Source organism: Cryptotermes secundus, unplaced genomic scaffold, assembly GCF_002891405.2.
Source record: "Cryptotermes secundus unplaced genomic scaffold, Csec_1.0 scaffold181, whole genome shotgun sequence".
In the NCBI taxonomy this organism is placed as follows: domain Eukaryota; kingdom Metazoa; phylum Arthropoda; class Insecta; order Blattodea; family Kalotermitidae; genus Cryptotermes; species Cryptotermes secundus.
The window spans coordinates 2,335,966-2,356,636 of record NW_019723906.1 but is presented as its reverse complement, the minus strand read 5'-3'; the positions used below and the strand labels follow the sequence as shown (position 1 = coordinate 2,356,636).

The 20,671-nt window shown below is 37.7% G+C and overlaps 1 protein-coding gene across 6 annotated transcripts in view; it reads left to right on the top strand.

Annotated features, from left to right (window-relative positions):
• LOC111861979 (exportin-7) overlaps positions 1-20,671 on the top strand; it is a 55,325-nt gene that overhangs the window by 28,238 nt on the left and 6,416 nt on the right. For 2 of the 6 annotated variants that reach the window (XM_023846978.2, XM_023846975.2), the window contains exons 9-19: positions 409-602; positions 2,351-2,456; positions 3,036-3,153; positions 4,204-4,295; positions 5,073-5,217; positions 10,453-10,600; positions 10,703-10,862; positions 11,781-11,971; positions 12,910-13,121; positions 17,783-17,945; positions 19,053-19,130. In XM_023846978.2, coding sequence (XP_023702746.1) covers positions 409-602; positions 2,351-2,456; positions 3,036-3,153; positions 4,204-4,295; positions 5,073-5,217; positions 10,453-10,600; positions 10,703-10,862; positions 11,781-11,971; positions 12,910-13,121; positions 17,783-17,945; positions 19,053-19,130 — 1,607 coding nt within the window. Of the gene's footprint in view, positions 1-408; positions 603-2,350; positions 2,457-3,035; positions 3,154-4,203; positions 4,296-5,072; positions 5,218-10,452; positions 10,601-10,687; positions 10,863-11,780; positions 11,972-12,909; positions 13,122-17,782; positions 17,946-19,052; positions 19,131-20,671 lie in introns of all 6 variants that reach the window. The other 4 variants (XM_023846976.2, XM_023846974.2, XM_023846977.2 and 1 more) reach the window with 3 other exon arrangements.

Genomic DNA, 20,671 nt, shown 5'->3' with positions numbered 1-20,671 from the left:
TGATGATGATGATGATGATGATGATTCGTGGTAACTGGCAAGCCATTTGTTCTGCTGTATCCCTTCATTTTCCTAACCCATTGGCATCATTAAAACGTTTTGCTAGGAAATGACTTATTATCAACAGATTGTTGCCAAAATGAAGCAAAGCTCTATTACTATAATGTACATTGAACTTGTCAGAAATTTTCCCCGTCAGTAAGCAATGTATGTATATCGTAGAAGGATGTGATAGAGCAAAGAAAGCCACGTAGAAATACTAAAATGAATGAACATACTTCCTCCCATTTACATGCTCTTGATGAGGCTGAGCAGTTTCACAGTACCTCACATTCAGGTGTGAATGAGTTGACAATAAGTTGAATGTGTAAAGAAGTTCATGTCTTGTCATTTAACTTGTTCATTTAGGGAAGGTCTGGAGGACCCTCTAGATGACCTGGGCATGGTCCAGCAGCAGCTTGAACAGTTGTCGGTTATAGGGCGCTGTGAATACCAGAAAACTTGTACATTGCTCGTTCAGTTATTTGATCAGGCAGCACGAGCATACCAGGAACTAATGGCCACTCCAAATGCTCAGCAACTTGACATCACAATACAAGAGGGTACGTTCTAGCAGCTAAAGTAGTTGATAATTATTATCCATTAAGAGTTGTAAGTAGCTGTGGTAACAAATAATATAAATTTGGCTTTTGTAAGAAATGGCAGTGATCCTTCAGTCTGAAGCATGGCTCTCATGTTCTGCTGTTAGCATTGTTCTTATTTCAGGCTGAAAGGCTATTACTTTTTGAAATGACCAGTTAATGGGACTCATCAGTATTTGTAGTTTTTCAGTGGTGATGTTGAACCATGCTTCATATCTGCACAGCCTGATATGAACAGCAGATTGTGCTGTACATAGGTACCTGTATTCATGTTCAAAGCATTTTTAGAGATAATAAAAATAATAAAAATGCTTTCACAAATGACTGAATATATACTAGAGATGTGCAAATGACATTTTCGCACTCACTCATTCACCTCCGTCTGTAATGTAACTCAGAAATTTTCACGGTCCTTTTAATTTATAATAACATTACAATCACATCATTTGCAACAAGGTTTGGTCTTACTTGGCCATCTTTAGGCAGTTGTTCACTTTTTTTAAAATCATCACACTGCACTAGATCTTAAGTCACTATATTTCCATGCTGTTCCATTATCATTGATCACAGTAGAACAAAACTCTCTGTTCCACATTATTTTCCTTTTGTGGCTTCCGTGTTTGTGCTTGATTTGTGTCTATGTTCTCACTCATTTTCTCAAGCTGTAGATTTACAGTTAAGTTTGAATCATATATTTCATTAAACAAATTATTAACTGGTATCACTTCTGGGTAACATGTCTCCCTGGCACTGTATGTCACACATTTTGTTCAATAGTTTAATTTTGAAAATAGGGGTCAACCTGTATGTAGGATTGTGTTCGTGAAACACTGAAAGGAGATGCCGTATTCTCTTTTGAAATGCATCTAACTCACTATGTGGCCTGTTAGTTGGTGCAGTCACTCTATGCCCATTGACAAATTTGCAGTCTTTAACCCCTGATGAACAAAAATTTCAAGCCAGATTATTTATTTATTTATTTATTTATGGGAAGAGCCATTTAACTCATATTTTAGTGAATGCCACACATAAATTGGTGAGAGTGTGCAATATTTATGCAGATAGTGAAGTATGCAGGCTAATTTCAAACCTGAGGAATTTAAAATAAAGAAAAATATTAATCTGACTTTTTTTTTTTACATATTTAAATGTGAAACATCTATCAAGACACTTGTACGCTACATACTAATCATTTTTATGTTTTGTTTCCAGTCGATTTTACTCTTGTTCTTTACAAATTAAATTGAATCTTTAATTCTGGTTCTCATACCCACACTTTCTTTGCATCTGTTCTTGTGAAAATAATATTTTTTTTCTGATAACTGTAATTCACAGTGTTCAGTATAAATGCATGATTCAAACAAATGTCTTATACAGCTTGAACACGGGTTATTATAATGATGCACATCAAAATTTCTGAGTTATTTGTTTAGAAAAAGTTGCAGGCCAGTGATGCAAATAATTATCACATCATTCACTTAAAATACAGTGGCCTCTTTTATCACATACTGTAGTAACAAAATTCTAGGATGATGGTAGGCATAGATAGTTTGCATGTGTAATATCCATCATTAGCAGTATGGACTTTAGCAGATGTTTGGGATGTGAAATATATGCTACTTAAGAGAAGTCTTTTGGGAATGATGGAGAATGACTTCTCTCTTATTTGACATGTTGCTCATATATTGTGAGTGTAATTGTCTTCCTAGGTCGGCTAACATGGTTGGTGTATATAATTGGATCAGCAATTGGTGGTCGAGTCTCTTTTAACAGTAATGATGAACATGATGCAATGGATGGAGAATTAGTGTGCAGGTAATTTTTAATATGTTGTTTCTTGTGGTTGTTCCATGAACATATCTGAGAAAAATGGAAAGAAGTGTCCACAGTGAAGAAGACTGTGTGTACTTTTTACACTGTTTTAATATGAGATTGTGTGAATGTGATGCCCCATTATGTGTTTTTTATATTGTAAGGGAATGCAGTATCCTCTCGGCTATCCATGCAAGGATTGTTCAGTTTGTAGGTAGCCAGACTTCTTTTTAGGCATGTTTGAGCTGTCATGTTTGCCTTGTCAGTCTGCCCATACACATCCAGCAACTTCAGAATGTTGCATGGATTTTCATGACATTGAGATTGGAAAATTTGATGAGTTGTCGAGCCAGTTCAGTTTTCATTTAGGTGAAACAGTTATAACCAACCACTGTACAAGGAGTCCCACATAATTTTCTGCACATATCTCAAGCCAGATATTTGTTGGAGTGAAAATTGTTTCAAACGTGCATTGTAGAGAAAAATGAAAAGCATTTTTTGTTCACTACAGTTTTTCTGTGAGTAATTCTATTGTAGATTGGAGGTCAGTGTACGAAGACTAAGACTGTGTTGTGTTTGCAGGGTGCTACAGCTGATGAATTTAACTGACTCAAGATTGGCTCAAGGAGGTTGTGAGAAACTAGAACTTGCCATGCTTAGTTTCTTTGAGCAGTTCAGGAAGATTTATGTTGGCGATCAGGTTGGGCCTAGTATAACTTTTTCCACGTAGTTTCAGTTCATTAATTAACTTCATGTGGAACTTGGTATTGGCAAACCAGTATGTATGTGCAGATGAGTTTAGAATTAGTACAGTAACAAGAATGTGATTATGATCAAGGATCATTGGATCTTGTGTTACATACTTTTATCAGACAGTAAGTGCTTTGTAGGATGTATCTTCATGTGGTAATATGAGAACCATTTGGTTGCTCACTAGTAACATCTAGTTCTGACAAATATAAAAAATTTGGATGTTCACAAATCCCTTATACTCGTAAATTATTTAAATAATGTAGGAAAGGAAATTTTTAAAGAAATATGATTGTTGCAGCTGGTTAATTAAGGGATTCTCATATTAGAACAAAAAATTCGTCAGTCACATTGAAAGTAGTAGTGTTTCACATCATTTAACAGGACTTTGTCAGCTGTGTGGCTCTGTAACATTGACAGACATATGGTATACACCTAAAATACTAGGGCCACAACTAAAAAATTGTAATTTTGCATGATGGCCATCTGAAATTTTGTACTACGTATGTATACTAGCTAAGAATATAGTTAGATATCTATGGAAGCAGTGCGGCTATAGATGTCTCATACTGTGTTAAAAGAAACTTCAGTATCCAGATAATGTAGTAAAACTATGAAGGGGGACTTTTGTCCCCAGTTATTCTAGATTTACAAAATGTAATAGTTTAGAAAATAAGCCAGTATATATTTAATTTCTGCAAAGCATATATGTAATTACATATGACTTAATTGGGTTGCAACAAAGTAAAATCAAATTTACAGCACACGTGATCGTAGTGCATTTTCATACATTTGAATTCAGTTGTGCGGTCTTTTGCCTTCAGAATTTCTGAGAATCTTCTTATTAAAGGATCTAAGAATACAAGTATGATTGATATCATTCAAGGTCTTTTTCCAGAATTATTCTTTTTTACATTCATTATCCATGTTCCTTTTCATCTGACAAATAAAAACAATGAAAATTAAATCATTTATGTATATCCTTGAATCTCCTTTACAGGTCCAAAAAAATTCCAAAGTATATAGGCGGTTATCTGAAGTATTGGGATTAAGTGATGAGTCCATGGTTCTGAGTGTCTTTATTAGAAAAATGTAAGTACATGTTTAGGGTACTTGTGTTAATGACATCATGTTTCTGTTGATTTTCTTCATAACTTCTTTTAATATTCTTATGTTTATAAATGTGTTCACTGAACTGAAATACAAGTACCGTTGCTCACTTTAAGAAGTGCTAGTTACATTTCCATAAATAATGACATGTTGGTTAAGTTAATCCCTTATCCAAAGAAACAGATGCCTTATTTTCATCATTTGATTTCATGCGTTCCACCAGTGATAATAAATAAGTTATACAGAAAATGTGACCCGGGATAGCTCAGGCAGTATAGCATCTGGCTATAGGCTGGACGACTGAGGGGACAGAGTTCCAAGTCCTGGTAGGGTCACAAATTTTCTCTTGTCCACGTTGTCCAGACCAGCTCTGGGGCCCACCCAGCCTCCTATCCAGTGGATACCGGTGGCTCTTTCCCCTGAGGTAGAGTAGCAGGGGCATGAATCTGACCACTCACCACCAGCTAGTGCGGAGGTCAAGAAAATGTGGAGCTATACATCCACTCCTACACCTTCATGGCATAGTGCTTAATTAGTTAAGCACAGGGACAACTTTACCTGAGCAGCTAAGAGTTTTAGGAATTGGATATTTGAGAAAAGTAGAGCAAGGATATCTGAATACATTGGCAAAGAACATTTTATCCACTGTGAAAGTCATGAGTTAGTGGGTGTAAACATTCAGTATTGCCCCCATAATACAATTATTTTTATTTTGCAGAACTCTCTGTTAACATGCACATCTTAATGTTACAATTTTAGCATAACGAACTTGAAATACTGGGGCCGCAGTGAGCAGATAATTTCGAAGACCTTACAGCTGTTGAATGACCTTTCAGTGGGCTATAGCTGTGTCCGCAAGCTTGTCAAACTGGAGGAGGTGCAGTTCATGCTGAACAACCATACGGTAAATAATAATTTTATGAATGACTTACATTTTCACTATTTTATGGTTTCTGGACTTAATATTATTATGCTGTAATTGTGGATGATGTTACGGTGTACTGGTCTTTTGTTACTCTTAAGGTTGGTCTGTTGAATGAAGTACTGAACGCTGTTTGTGCTGGGGGGTGCCCTTTACTTCCTTCACTTCCAAAAAAAATTTTATTTTTCATTTGCTTAGTGGGGGGTGGAGTCCAACTGGGTGCACTTGGCATGATGGCCACTGATTGGCCTATTATAGCCTGCCCCGAGTGATTATGATGATGGAGAATTTGGTGGAATGAAGATTGGAAGGGAAACCAAAGTCCTCAGAGAAAACCCACCCCAGCACCACTTTGTCCACCACAAATCCCACTTGACCAGACTCGGGATCAAACCCGGGCCACCGCAGTGGGAAGCGAGCGACTAACTGCTTGAACTATGGCATGGACTCCTTCACAGCCAAGGTTCATGCATCTGTGTATCTGTGTGCAGAACTCTGTGTTCTCATCTGTTAAAAGACATAAATTTGTGACTTGCCCTTTCTAGTGCAATTAGCTTAATAGATGACTTGTTAGTGCATGGATTAGTGCTGCCAGGAGATGTGGAGAGATTTATAACAAAAATTTGCTGAAATTAAACAACAAATAATTTTTGCTTAAAAGGTTGTTGTTATGTAAGGTAATAAATGCAGGAAGCTTATAAATACATGGTATGTGTGTAAATAAAATGATACATGCAGTGAAATCCTCATTTGAGGTTTATTTGGTGGGGAACTGGATTTGAATAGTAAACTTAAGAAAATGAAGGAATGCTTTTTTATGTATGACTGCATCCTGTTTTTATCTTTCTGTAGGTTAAGTAGCAACCAAGATATTTATTATACGAAGGGGGACCCAAAAATAACTGGAACAAACCTGTTGCGCGCGCATGCTTTGTAGTTACGAGTTGTGCTGCTGGGTGGTGTTAGCTGGGGGTCTCCCGTGACTGTTAGTGAGCTGGCGTCAGTCTGAGTTAAGTGGTTTGTCTGTGGTGCTCTGTTGTGTGCGTTCCTGTTTCAACCCTTTGGCGATTAGTGAGATGGCCGACCAGAAGGAACAAAGAGTGTGCGTGAAATTTTGCTTTCTGTTAAGGAAAACTGCAGCCAAGACTGTTGGGATGCTTCAGCAAGCCTTTAATGACGATGCTTTGGGGAAATCACAGGTCTATGAGTGGTTTTCCCGTTTCAAATCTGGCAACATGTCAACAGAAGACATGCCACGCCCCGGGCGTCCTTCGACAGGAAGAAATGACGAAAACATTGCCAAAATCAAACGTGCAATTGATGAAGATCGTCGATAGACCATTGACCAACTTTCTGAGGAAACGAACATCTCATGGAGCACGGTCCAGCGAATTTTAACCGAAGGTTTGCACATGAGACGGGTGTCTGCAAAATTTGTTCCTCGCTTGCTCGGAGATGACCAAAGAGAAAACCGCGTGAATGTTTGCTGCGACTTGAAGAGTGTTCTGCACTTCACTCTTCAAGTTGCAAAATTTCACGCACACTCTTTGTTCCTTCTGGTCAGCCATCTCACTAATCGCCAAAGGGTTGAAACAGGAACGCACACAACAGAGCACCACAGACAAACCACTTAACTCAGACTGACGCCAGCTCACTGACAGTCGCAGGAGACCCCCAGCTAACACCACCTAGCAGCACAACTCGTAACTACAAAGGATGCGCGCGCAACAGGTCGGTTCCGGTTATTTTTGGGTCCCCCTTCGTACAACCCATGAGGAGGAAATTTTATACTGAAATTGCTGACTTAGAATGACAATGTTGTATGGAAGAACAGTAGTGACGATTCCACTGTATTAATTAATGTAATCACAAAGGCTAGCATCAATGCTAGACATTAGAAAAGTAGGAATGATGGTAGTTGTGGTTGGTAGAGCAATTAAAATGAAATTTCCTTCTGTAAGCCAGTTTCATTTTGTTGATTTTTCCAACTTTATTAATAGGCAAGCTTGTTTAGAAATGTGATTCCAATAAAGGTGCACAAACATTTGGCTTATGTTGTAAATCAGGAAGACACTTATAAAAATTCATGAAATTTCCTTCTTTGACTTATAACTGAAATTTACCACTTCACTGAAGGTAAATAAGTTTGAGGTGTAAAATAAATTGTGTCTTCATGTGATGCAAGTGTTGTGGATAGTTGAAAGTCTCAGTGAAGTCCTCAGACGTGTTTATACACAGATCTGCTCAAATTTTTCAGTACAGCTGTTGTCCCAACTATTATTTTTTATGTACTGTTGAAAATTTCTGTGATTAGTAATTAGACATGATCTGATAATAAAGTTCGCGAACTCGTTGCATTAAAAGTGTTACATACCTCATTGTTGAATATCACTGTGGTCACCTTCGAAGTACTCCCCTTAGAAAGCTATGCACCAATGCCAGCACCTAGTCCACCCTTCAAAACAGTTTTGCAACTGGTTTTGTGGAATGGCCTTCAGAGTTGTTATCACATTACTCGTGATGTCATCATTGTCATCAAAATGCCTTCCTTTCAATATCTTCTATATTTTCTTGAACAGAAAAAGTCACTGGGGCTAGATCCGGTGAATAGAGAGGGTATTCCAGCAAAGTTATTTGTTTACTGGCTAAAACCTTCCTCACAGACAGTGTTCTTCAGTGAGCTCATCTGGAACCATTTTTGCACACATCCTCATCATGTCAAGAGCTTCAGTTAAGATTTTCAAAACTGTTTCTCTCTCAATGTTTGCTTGCTCTGCTATGCTCCTGGCAGTCAGCCGTCACGCGCAATTTGACAAACTTTTGCAATGTTTTCTTCAGTTCTGCTCGTTCCTGACTGCCCTGATCTCTTTTAATCAGTGACAATTTCTCTTTCCTCAGAAAAACGTGTCACTCACTTGTAAACTGATGTTTTCTTCATAGCATTAGGCCTGTAAACTTGCACTAACATCTCTCTGATTTCGCTTCCACTGTTGCCAAGTTTAACAAGAAATTTGATGTTTGTTTGTTTGTTGCTCTAATTCAAGCTCAGACATTCTCATGGCAGCACACCAAAACACACTCCGACAGTAATAGACACCACTCAGAAAGAGACTACCATGGATCAACAATAGCAACACAGCTGTGAAACGCAGATATGCCAATGTCATCAAACCATACTGAGGTTTTTTTTCCATTGCTATCATGACAAGCACACAGTGGCAAGTTCACAGACTTAATTGTCAGACTATGTACACAGGGTTCGGATTAGTAATTGGTTTCATTGGACACTGGATTGTCTTATTTACAGATATTAACAAATTTTGCAAATATTTACTGTTATTTCACAGTCTATCACTATTGCTGAAATTTTGCTTTGGTGTGCTGCTTTTTATCAGCTTGTTTTGGACCTATTAGAAAATACATCCTCTGCTGCTGGGTATGTGTTTGTTGCTGTAAAAATGTGTTTTAACAAGCCATTGCATAGCAGTAGATGCTGCTGCAACATTTCCATGATTCTGAATTTTCAGCATCATGTCACATCAACTTGAAAAGCGAAAAATGTTTTTCAGAAGTTGGTATATTATTCTGAAGTTTAGTTCAAATTGGCATATCCTGACAGACATTCAAGTACCCACATATGTCTATGTAAGGACAGGTCACATATTTGGCTTGAATTTGCTGCCTGCTTCGTCCATGTTTCGTGCTTGGCTTAGTCTTTGAACTTGGCGATGGAGGTGACATATTCCTCTGAAACATAGATTAACCTTTAACGTACGGACTTTTAAATTGCCTGCAGCTCCCTACGGCCGGAATTTAAATGGCCCTAAGTCTTTAACATTGCAAACTTTCAGAAAAAAATGCATATTTTCCGTTCTATGCAACATCGGAATATGAACTAAAAAGAACCTGAAAGACAATAAAATTTTCTACATATATACAAAAGGGCAAGTTTTACAAATGAAAATCAACTGTGAGTATTTTGTCATGAAGTGCAAAATATAATCATTATTATATACGTTATGAAATTCCAAAGGACTTACCTGTTGTTCTTCTTCAACCTTGAATCGTGGAGGTGATATAAATATGACGACACTATATACAATAATATTTGGTTCGGACTGTACACGGTTTGGACTGCATCGCTTCACAGTTTACACTCTGACGCATGTGCCATTTCTCGAAGCAGTCCATCACACAGCGTGACATCGCACTCTACAGCGGTAAAGCGTGGTCCCGCTTTTCTTGTTTATAGAACAAACGTCTTTGTTTCCCTTTAGCTGGTCAGTGTTTTGAATGTTTCACCTCCAGTCGACTCAGTTGGGCCCCAGAAGAACTTGGCCTCCCCCAAGAAACACCACTGACTGTGATATTAGCCTCATGTGATTGAAGAATCAAATCACGCACCAAAATTTCGCGGAAAGTTTTGTGTGTCATTTTTCCATCACATGACTTGTGTGACAGATATTCATTGAGAATAGTCATGTCTAGTAGGTGGAAGAATACTCGCAAAATTGTGATGCAAAGTAATTGCAATAGCAGTTGAAAAGTGCCAGTCCGCCACTGATACCGAAAGTCACAGTGACGAAGATGTCTTTATGCACAAAGTAACACTGGCTCAGTGGGTTTATACCACTTCCGAGATACACAATAAAAATGATATAAAAGAAATATAGGAGTCTGACACTGACTTCCTAACTTTTAACAAAATATAGAAAATCCGCCACTGGCGTCATAACTGAGAATTCAACACTGCAAACCAATCCCTGAATGAGCCACACTTCCTTGAAAGCTCTGGTAGCACTGCTATGAAAGTGCTTACGAATATTTCCTCCTCTGACTTCTCAAAACAAAGCTGAACTCTATTGGCTCACCAGATCATAAACAGTCATATCTAAACGTAAATAGTTTCGAAACCAGTACCCTGATAAACGATTTCATTGTTCAAAGCCAACAAATAAACGTCTGACATGAACGCTCTTGAGTTTGTTTGGGTTTCAAACCCAAGGTCAAACTGCCAGCACTCACAAAGGAAGCACGTGGCTTGCCCATAAAAATTATAACATTCGGCCGGCTCGGCTTGCTACTTTATGCGAATAATTATAACATTCGGCCGTTAAAGGTTAATTTCAGCAGGCTACACATCATTATATTCCAGAAGGCAGAAATCTTCATTTTTATACTGCATTTCAGAATATGTATATGTGTTATTTGATGCAGAGTGAACACTTCCCTTTCCTGGGTAACAGTGTGGCTGTGAGCGAGATGAGGTGCCGGTCCATGTTTTATACGTCATTAGGTCGGCTCCTGATGGTAGACCTAGGAGAAGATGAGGATAGATTTGACAGCTTCATGTTGCCTCTGACAGGTACAATATGTGCAGTTTAATTTTGGTAGGCAATTTGAATGGAAATACATTTTTCAACTTTATAAGAATTGTAGTAATGCAGTTCAGTGTGTTGTCTGGCAGCTGCGTTTGAATCAATTGGTACGATGCTGGCATCAGCAGAGACTCCACTGTTTGCTGCTGAAGAGGCAAAGAAAGCACTCATAGGACTGGCACGCGATCTTAGGGGGCTAGCATTTGCTTTCAATACAAAGACTTCATATATGATGCTCTTCGATTGGATGTATCCTTTTAAATAATTTTTAGGGAATTTATTTTTTAGTAGGATTTGTATAACATGATGAAACTTTATGTATTTTCAGCTTTTATGTTTCTTTGAACCATCAGGTACAACAGTGTTTGTCATTTGGAATAGTTGTCTTCATCCTCTCAAAAATGTATTGTTCACAAACATCAGACATACATTCAGGCCCTTTTTAAGAATAGTTTGATTCCTACCTAATTACTTTTTGAGTGTGAAGTTAACAACAAATGGTAACTCTGTTGGGCAGTAGAAAACTGAGAATCATTTAAGTGTAACTGTCTACTCAGTGCTAATGAAATGCACTGTACTTATCGGAAATTTGTGGCTAAAGTGTATATATGAAACATATTTTTTTTTATATTATATTTAAGCATCCTGTTGCACTATACACTTCTATATGTAATAATACAAATGCCATTGCAACAATTTATTTGGTTGTAGATCTTTGTCTTTTCTTCCTCTACACTACATGTTTCGGCTGTAATTGGCCATCATCAGGGAGCCTGCACAGAATAATACATGAACAGTGCTGAAAACAAGAAATAGCCACCGTAGCACATGTAGACAAAAGCAGGTGTCACTGGTATTTAAAACTTTAAATTTTAAACTCTAATTCTAAAATCAAATTGATGAGCATGTGTTGACGAGATTTTAAAACAAAACTGACAGGCTGATGTTTTAGATTTTGGACTGTGTGCAGTGTGACAGCTATGTAGTGAAAAATACACCTGATGATGGCCAATTATGGCCGAAACATGTAGTGTAGAGGAAGAAAAGACAAAGCTCTACAACATTATTCTACAACCAAATAAATTGTTGCATTCACGACAGCATTTGTATTATTACATATAGAAATATTTTTTCCTTTGATAGCAAACATCCTTAACTACAGTACAGTTATCCCAGTTATACCCCAATTCTCCTTCATGCAGTTGACCTCTGGTGCCATGACCCTCAGGTTACAACTCCAGTCTTAAAACTCTTTGCGGAATTAGTTCAGAATCGATCGCAAAGGCTACAGTTCGATGTCTCATCACCAAATGGTATTCTGCTGTTCCGTGAAGCCAGTAAAGTCATATGCAGCTATGGTGAGTACATAGTACTTTTTTGTATATCACAGAAAAAGCAACTGTAGTTGTTTTTGTGCTATTTTACTATGAGACTTACTGAAAATATGTGTGGACTGGAATATTTTTTGTGTTTTCTATGTTTAATACTGTGTACAACAGGAGTGTGATGTTTGGTGTGTGGATTGTATTCAGAATATCTTAATTTTTAGCCATTTTCTAACATCATAATGGTTGGCTAGCTGTAGATATGATAAATTTCACAAGAAAGTTTTGTCAGTACTGTACTAAACTTAGATCAAGTTTGTATGCAGGTCCAATTTTGGTAATAATATATTATAATTCTAGCAATTTTGTGGCAAGGGGAGGCACCATGGACCATGGATGATCACAGTGCAACAATCAGTTAAAACCCAACCCTTTAATTTAATCTAAGCAACTTAAAGTGTATATTTCATGATTTATTGTATAAATGGGTTCACTTGTCAGTAAGTCTACATGCATCACATACAGTATATCATGTGTTACAAAAAAGAATATGTACATTATATTTTCTTACAGTACACATTACCAGAAATTTTTGTAATTAATCTGCCCTACTTTAATGATTGAAATGTGTACAGAAGCCATTTTCTTATTACATATAGACTTAACTTGCATTGGTCACTGCTGTTTTCACATACTGCTATTAAACATTGTTGAGAACATGCTGTAGATATGTGTAAGTGTATTTCAGCTTCTTTTAATGTATTCCTTAGAAATATTTTATAAACTCTGTATTCTACATATCTTCAAGCCAACCAAACCAGTCTGTTTATATTAAGAGGCCTTCAATTTCTTATCATAATATTAGTGTTTATCTTGCTATGAAGTGCAGAATTATGCAGGACAGAGAACTGTTGGTGTAACCAATAATTTTTATGGGAAGTGTCATGTACTTCACATTTTGTTCTCCACAGGTAGCCACATACTGAATGTGGAAGTTCCGAAGGATCAGATATATCCTATGAAACTGAAGGGTATATCCATCTGTTTCTCTATGCTAAAGGCTGCTCTTTGTGGTAACTATGTCAACTTCGGAGTGTTTCGCCTTTATGGGGATGAGGCTCTCGACAATGCCCTAAATACATTTGTGAAACTGCTGCTCTCAATACCACAGTCAGATCTACTGGTATGATCAAATTCTTTCTACTTTAATATTCTAATGTAAGCTATATATGTTTGTACAACAGACTGTCTGAAACATAATGAGGTTTATCGTTATTAGTATAATTTTTATTTACAGATATAAAATTATTTCATTTTGTGAACCTTGGCATTAAATAGTGAATCCTATAAGTGGTGATTCCAAGGAGTGCAATACAAACACACAGGACTCTTCTTCTGTAAGGTCACCTATCCAGTGTATGACACACCCTTTTTGAGAAGTGAACACTTGCTCAGCTAGTCAAGAAATGTTCAGCTCTTTGTGGAAGAATTTATATCATGTTCGCAAGCACACCATTGGACTTCTCATCTGAGTCTGTAACATACTAGTTTTGGGGGTGAGGTGTTATGAATAGAATAATCAGGCTCAGACCTGTACCACTCACTACATTTTGCAGCTGTTCAGTATTCTCAATTATTTGCTCTTACAGAAACATCATAAATATGCTAAAGGCATAAAAATATTACTACAGTTAGTATTCAGCAGTACATTATAGTACATAAATAAGAACTTTTGTAATTAAGTGCAAACATTTAATTCACCAATCTTAACACATTGAGGACCGGTCAAATGATATCATGCTTTTCGCTTTTAAACGTGGTGGACCGATCGCATGATATCATGATTTTAGGACACGTTAGGTTGTAACAAACTATAATTTTCTCTGGCACCCCCCCTGTAGAATGACTACTGCGTAATATTACTCCGGAATATTTGCTTAGTAAGCAGTAACTTGACCTCGCTGTTTTGGTTCCCCACTCCAAAGAAAATGATCTTTGACCCTTCATGCTCTTATGTACCAGGCAGGAAGTTAGTAGTGCAATATGGATCAAGGACGAAAGCGGTTGAAGACCAAGCGATCTCTCGGAGAACAAGAAATATCTGACTTGTTCTCCAATGAGCTATCTGATGTGCCTTGTGAGAGTAGTGAAGTGACTCAGCAGACAGTGGCAGTGTCAGGGGACAAGAAAGAATTGTGGCCACAGACAATAAACGTGAAAGTAGCTCGGACGAAAATACGGGTAGTAACATTGTGGGGACAGCCACATGGGGAAAAATAGACAAAACACCTGCTTTGGGGCAGTTTACTGGAAATCCAAGGGTGAAACAAATTCCATTGGACCAAACACAAGTGTCTGAAGTAGCAGAACTTTTTTTTGGAGAAAATTTCTTTGACATGTTATGTCAGGAAACTAACAGATACTATCTCCAACACCATGAAGAATATGACAGAAGTTGTAAGGTATTGAAGTGGGTGGATGTCACTTCAGCAGAAATGAAAAAATTGTTTACAATAATCATTCTAATGGGGCATACAAAGAGGTATAATCTAAAAGAGTATTGGTCAACAGATCCATTTTTAGAAATTCCCATTTTCGGCAAACTAATGAGCTGTAAGAGATTTTAACAAATTTGGTGGTGTTTGCATTTCAATAATAATGAACTGCAACCACAATCAACAAGCAGGCTTTTCAAAATTCAGCCTTTATTGAACTTTTTCGTTCAGAAATTTCAGACAGTTTATAAGCCAAACCAACAACTGTCTTTGGACGAATCTGTGATTCCTTGGAGGGAAAGGCTTCGTATGTGAACATATAATCCTGGGAAACTTACAAAGTATGGCCTGCTTGTTCATGTAGTTAGTGAAAGCACTTCAGGCTATATTGGAAATTTAGAAATTTATTCTGATGAAGGCAAAAAATTACAAGAAACTATTGTTTCCATTTTGGAACCCCATCTTGATCAAAATTACCATGTCTATCAAGACAATTATTATAACAGTGTAGCAACTGCAGAAAACCTTCTTTCGAGAAAAGTACGTGTTTGTGGAACAATTAGGGTGAACAGAGGCCTTCTTCCAGATCTGAAAGAGGAATCTAAATAGTTGAAACGTGGTGGAACCACGTTCAGGAGGAAGGGGGATATTCTTCTTCAGTCCTGGAGGAATACTCGTGTTGTGAATATGATTTCCACAATTCACAATTCGTGCATGGTTGATGTTGAAAGGAGACATGGACAAGTAAAGAAGCCTATTTGTATTTCTGAGTAATATGTTCATGAAGGGAGTTGATAGAGCCGATCAATACTTGGCCTATTATTCTCTTCCTAGGAAAACAATGAAAGTGGACAAGAAAGTTGCCTTGTGGCTTATAAATTGTGCCATTTTCAATTCACTTTTGGTTTACAAAAATCTAAACCATGATTCAAAATTGAAATACAAAGCATTTCTGATGAATGTGGCAAAGTCCTCAGCTACAGACCAGATGGTGGCGGCAGAACAAGAGTCAGACACAGACTTAGTGCGACCGGGCCCATCAACTTCCACCCCACGCAGGCCTCATGTGGACCCCCCTGGGCAACTCTCGGGTGATATGCAGAAACATACCCTCATGAAAATTGTGAAGAATGAACATTCCAAGAGGAAGCATCCTAGGCAATGCCGTGTTTGCGCAGTTCACAGAAAAAGGAGTATGACTGCCTACATTTGCAAGTTCTGTGTAATGCCACTTCACAAAGGATAATGTTTCCAGAAATATCACACTCTCAAGCACTTCTAGGAGTATTGGTGATTGTTCTCCAAAAATTTTAGTTCGTGAAATTAATTAGGAGATTTTATATTAATTTTTAAAGTGGACAGTGCCCAAGTTAGGATACTAGATTTCAAATGCTGGTCCCCAGGGTGATTTAAATATTTAAATTGCCAGTCCTCAGTGTGTTAAGTTGGAAATAATTTTAATTAAATCCATAACATGGTTTGATAAATTGTGGGAAAGTGAACATAAGCATCAAAAAGTGCCATGGTCTTGTGGCCTTCCAAAGGCATTTTGGCATCCAGCGAGGAAAGAATTAGAAGATAGGTGTTCCTTACTTCCTGGCATTCTGAAGGAACTGAATTACTTCTTTGTAACCCCATTAGCAAGTTGCCCCACTGTATCAGTGGTATACTCGTATAGATGCTGACTGATTTTCGTAAATTTTGGCACAAATATCTTGCAGTTGGAGAGCAAATCATTTTGGTACTTTCTCACTACATGCATTACATGCACTACTAGCATTACCAGCATGGTGTCATTGAAGTAAGAGAGAAGAGTAACAATTTCAAATATTGTGGCAGTTTGATACAAATTTCAACGTAGATGTAATCCCTAATATCTCAGCAGTTTATTTAATTTTGTTGAATCTTGTAAAAGTATATGTCGGTGTTGGGTGTATAACATGACAAATAACTTCATGCCATTCTGGATCTAGCGAATTTATTGAACACTCACTCTCACAGTTACACAATTCACAATTACACCACTACTGCCACATGCAGTATCACAATTACGTCTTCTGCTTCCATTCACTCCAGCGAATGCTAGCCTGCAACTGGCTGGTTACTCTCTCTCTAGTAACTCACTCACTGAATAGTGTTTGCTGCTCCTTATTTAGGCTCGGCACGGACAACACACAAAACGGTTCTATGATAGGAACAACTGTCGTGTTTACAGGCGTTCCTGGGCAACGCTGTTGAGAGTTGTTTACTGCTGTGTAGTAACTGCGGTATCCCTTGTTATGTCACTGTGGGAAGTGATGTTACGTCACCATGGCAATGGTTGCCTGACAGAGTTGCTCTTCTGTTATGTCACTGCAGGAGGCGACGGAGTGTTTACCGAGCGTTGCATGATAATGGAAGGGGTGGGGGTATGTGACATCACTAGCGAGAGCACAGAGTTCACGTGACCTCTACTTCCCATTGAACCACCCACGTCACAATATGTAGTGTGTTTCTTACATATAATCCATATTATAATTTACATGTTGAAGTTGAGAATTGCCATTATAGATTGTTGTTGTTGTTCTTCTCCTCCTTTCTTTTACACCTTGTCCTTTAATGTGTGTTTATATTTTTTGTTAAATTTGTAGTGTCTTTTCCAGCAGTTCTTGCCTATAATTTATCTTATTCATGATGTCAGACACTTTAAAATTAAAATTTAGAAAATACAGTCCTTGAGATTCCTAAAAATTCACTGATTCAGTGGTGAATGCCCTCAGTATTTCTTCATTTTGATTATCTACATGCAGGTACTCTTTAGATTTCTTCTATCAGTGAGCCTAAATTAGGATTATGATTGTCTTACTTTGTTTGGATCCATTGATACATGTTATGACAGTTTTCTTTTGTAAATTACAAAGTGAACTATCCAGGTGGCCATAGCTCAAGCGGTTAGTCACTGGCTTCTCACCGCATCGGCCCAGGTTTGATCCCGGGTCTGGTCAAGTGAGATTTGTGGTGGACAAAGTGGCACTGGGGCAGGTTTTCTCCTAGTACTTCGGTTTCCCCTGCCAATCTTCATTCCACCAATTGCTCCACAATCACCCTCACATATCATCTGGGGCTGGTACGATAGGCCAGGAGTGGCCACAGTACAAGGGACTTAGACCCACCCCACTAGCAATAAAAAAAATCCAGGTGGCCTTAATATGAAACTCATCTACACCTCCACCTTCATCTAGTGCTAGGATTAAAAATCTGTGGGAACCTCATCTTTTACTTTTGCAGGAGGCAGTATAACCTGTAGAATTCATGTTGCAGATTGTGCTCTGTGTAAGTAACTCTGCTTGATGTTGATGTTTCTTTCCAGGACTATCCAAAGTTGTCTCAGACATACTACGTATTACTGGAATGCTTGGCTCAAGACCACATGAGTTTTCTGTCAACACTTGAACCTCGTGTGTTCCTCTACATTTTGTCCTCAATCTCAGAGGGACTTACAGCCCTAGGTGCGAACCTCAATTTCTTCACAGGTACAGTCGCAGACAGAACTCCTCACACGACCCTGTGCTGTTACCCACCAATGGTTATTATCCAGTCCTACATAAGAATGATGGACATAGCACTGATTTGATGCCAGTTCCTATATTTTGCCATTTAGCATGAACCATGATTATTGGCTTTTATTTTGTGATTCCTATCCTGTTTGTAAAAGGAAAGGGGAAGAAAATGAAGAGAAGTGGACATTTGAGATATGCATGAATGTAGCAAAACAGATCTTTTAGAATAAAATGCACTTGGAGGGGTCTAGTTGGACATGTCTGTGACTGTACTTTTTCAAACCCTTACATTTACACTGTTTTCATTGTAGAACCATATATAGAAAGGGACAGTGTCAGGCTTTCATATAATTTTTTATGCTGAAGATTGTAAACTTCACATATTATTATAGCCATGCTTTGTGTCATTCTCATACATCCATGTAGACATTCTGTGGAGACTTCTTTGTAGTGGCATGTGTGTGTTCAGGCACTGTGGTTATTGTTACATCTTTCATTTCCTCTGCAGAGGGGACTTAAGGAAACATTTTATATCTCCTTTCCACAGGGAGCTTACACTGGTCTCTGCATGTGTCAGAGATGTGTTCAGGCATTCAGTTTTGCATGTGGTTATCTTATAATTGGCACACAATCGAAAAAAAAAGTTCCAGTTATTCATAGTAGCATATTCTTTGGATGTTTCACTTGAAGTTATGTTCTCGCATCTTGTGTGCTAACAGGGAGTGCACATTTCAAAACTCGTTCTCATACACTAAACATACATTAAGGTGTGCTTTTAAGTATTTTAAAAATTCTTCTTATTCAGCCTTGGACACATCTTAATACCCCTGTCATAAGTCTCATAGCAAATAAAATTGAAATGAAAACAAATATCCCAGGTTCATCCTGCACACATTCCATAAACATCATACTGTAAATCATATAGCAACATTAAGAAAAGTATAGTCACTCACAGATGGCCAATAAATGAGTGCAGTAAATTATACCAGGATCTCAAATTAGGAGTGGATTTTTGTTGCTGTAGATGACTCTGTCTTTATACAGTAATGCAAACCAGTTCCTTTGTGTTTTTTATCACAGATACAATGGTTTGTACTGGATGCTGTGCTACCCTGGACCATATTGTTACATACTTGTTCAAACAACTCACACAAAAAGGTATGGATATTATTGTGTTTATTAAAATATGTAGAAAAATTATAAATTGAAATACAAGTTACAAAAATTGAATGTGCTTTGCTGTCAGTAACAGAACAATTTTTTTATTGCTATTGGGGTGGGACTAAGTCCCTTCTACTGCGGCCACTTCTGGCCTATTGTACCAGCCCCAGATGATAGGTGAGTGTGATTGTGGAGCAATTGGTGGAATGAAGATTGGCAGGGGAAACCAAAGTACTTGGAGAAAACCTGCCCCAGTACCACTTTGTCCACCACAAATCCCACTTGACCAAACCCAGGAACAGAACCATTAGAATAATCTTGCTCTTGCAGTTGTGGTTGTAAAAGAATTCACAGATCTCTTGTATGAGGCACAGGTCTACCTGTATGGTCTCTGACTGTATGTCAGTAACTCGTTTATAGCATCAAATGGTAGGAAGATTAGTGAAAAATTAATTGGGAGGAATGAAGGAGGAAACAGTTGTGGTATAATTTCAGGTACTGTCATTTGTAGCCCTGTTTTCCATCTATAATGCAAAAATTTTAAATTTTAAGTGACACTGAATCACATTTGATTCACTATAATGTTCATTAAATGTATAAAATTTAATTAAAATATATGTACATGCAGTGTTTATGCTACATGTTTCAGCTGCACAGTGACATCTTCAGGCAACACATTTTTTTAATGAGTCTGCTGTACTGTGCACTTGGTCAGATAGAGCTCTTAAGGCACATCATTGTCATTATCATTAATTTTTATGATGTAGGATATTTTCTTCCTATCTTTTGATTGCTTCCATTTGTGTCCCATTGGGTCTGCCACTGTCTTCGTTTTGTACACCAGTGTTCCACAACCTTTTTCTACTCATGGCACACCATGAAGTATCCATGACTCAACACGGCACACCAAAATGTTATTCCCCTCAAATCACATTGTATCAGACATTTAATATAAATACGTAACGTGATCAGCTTATTACTATAATATTATTATTTCATTATCATTAAACAGAAATTGACTCGTGCTTTTATTAACAATTAATGAACTTCAATTCACTGTAGAGTGTAGAAAATACACTTCTATTACTATTAAAGTAAATACAGTAATTCTACTCTTAACTTCAATGTGATACTTGCGCCTGCATAGCTGCACACAGGCGACTGATCCGTGGTGGAATCGTTGACAAAGTAAGTCTCATTTCTTCGTCAGTGGATTTGAGCCGCTCCCTCTTTGATGTCTTAATTTCAGTTAATGTCGAAAAGTCCAGTTCACACAGATATGTAGTTGGAAGTGGTAATAACACATTAACTGCCATCTCTGAGATAGCCGGGTATTCACTCCTTATTGCCAACCAAAACATATCCAAAGGCACTTCGAGAAGTTTTAGTTTCAGTGTTCTGTCTGCTTTTAAATCTGCGAGTTCTGAATTCGCAACAAATGGATCACAAACGCAGTCGAAATCTTGTACACTCTCACCAGAGTACTTATTGAATTTCTGCTGCAACATTTCTAAATGTTCTTTAATTGTGTCCATCAC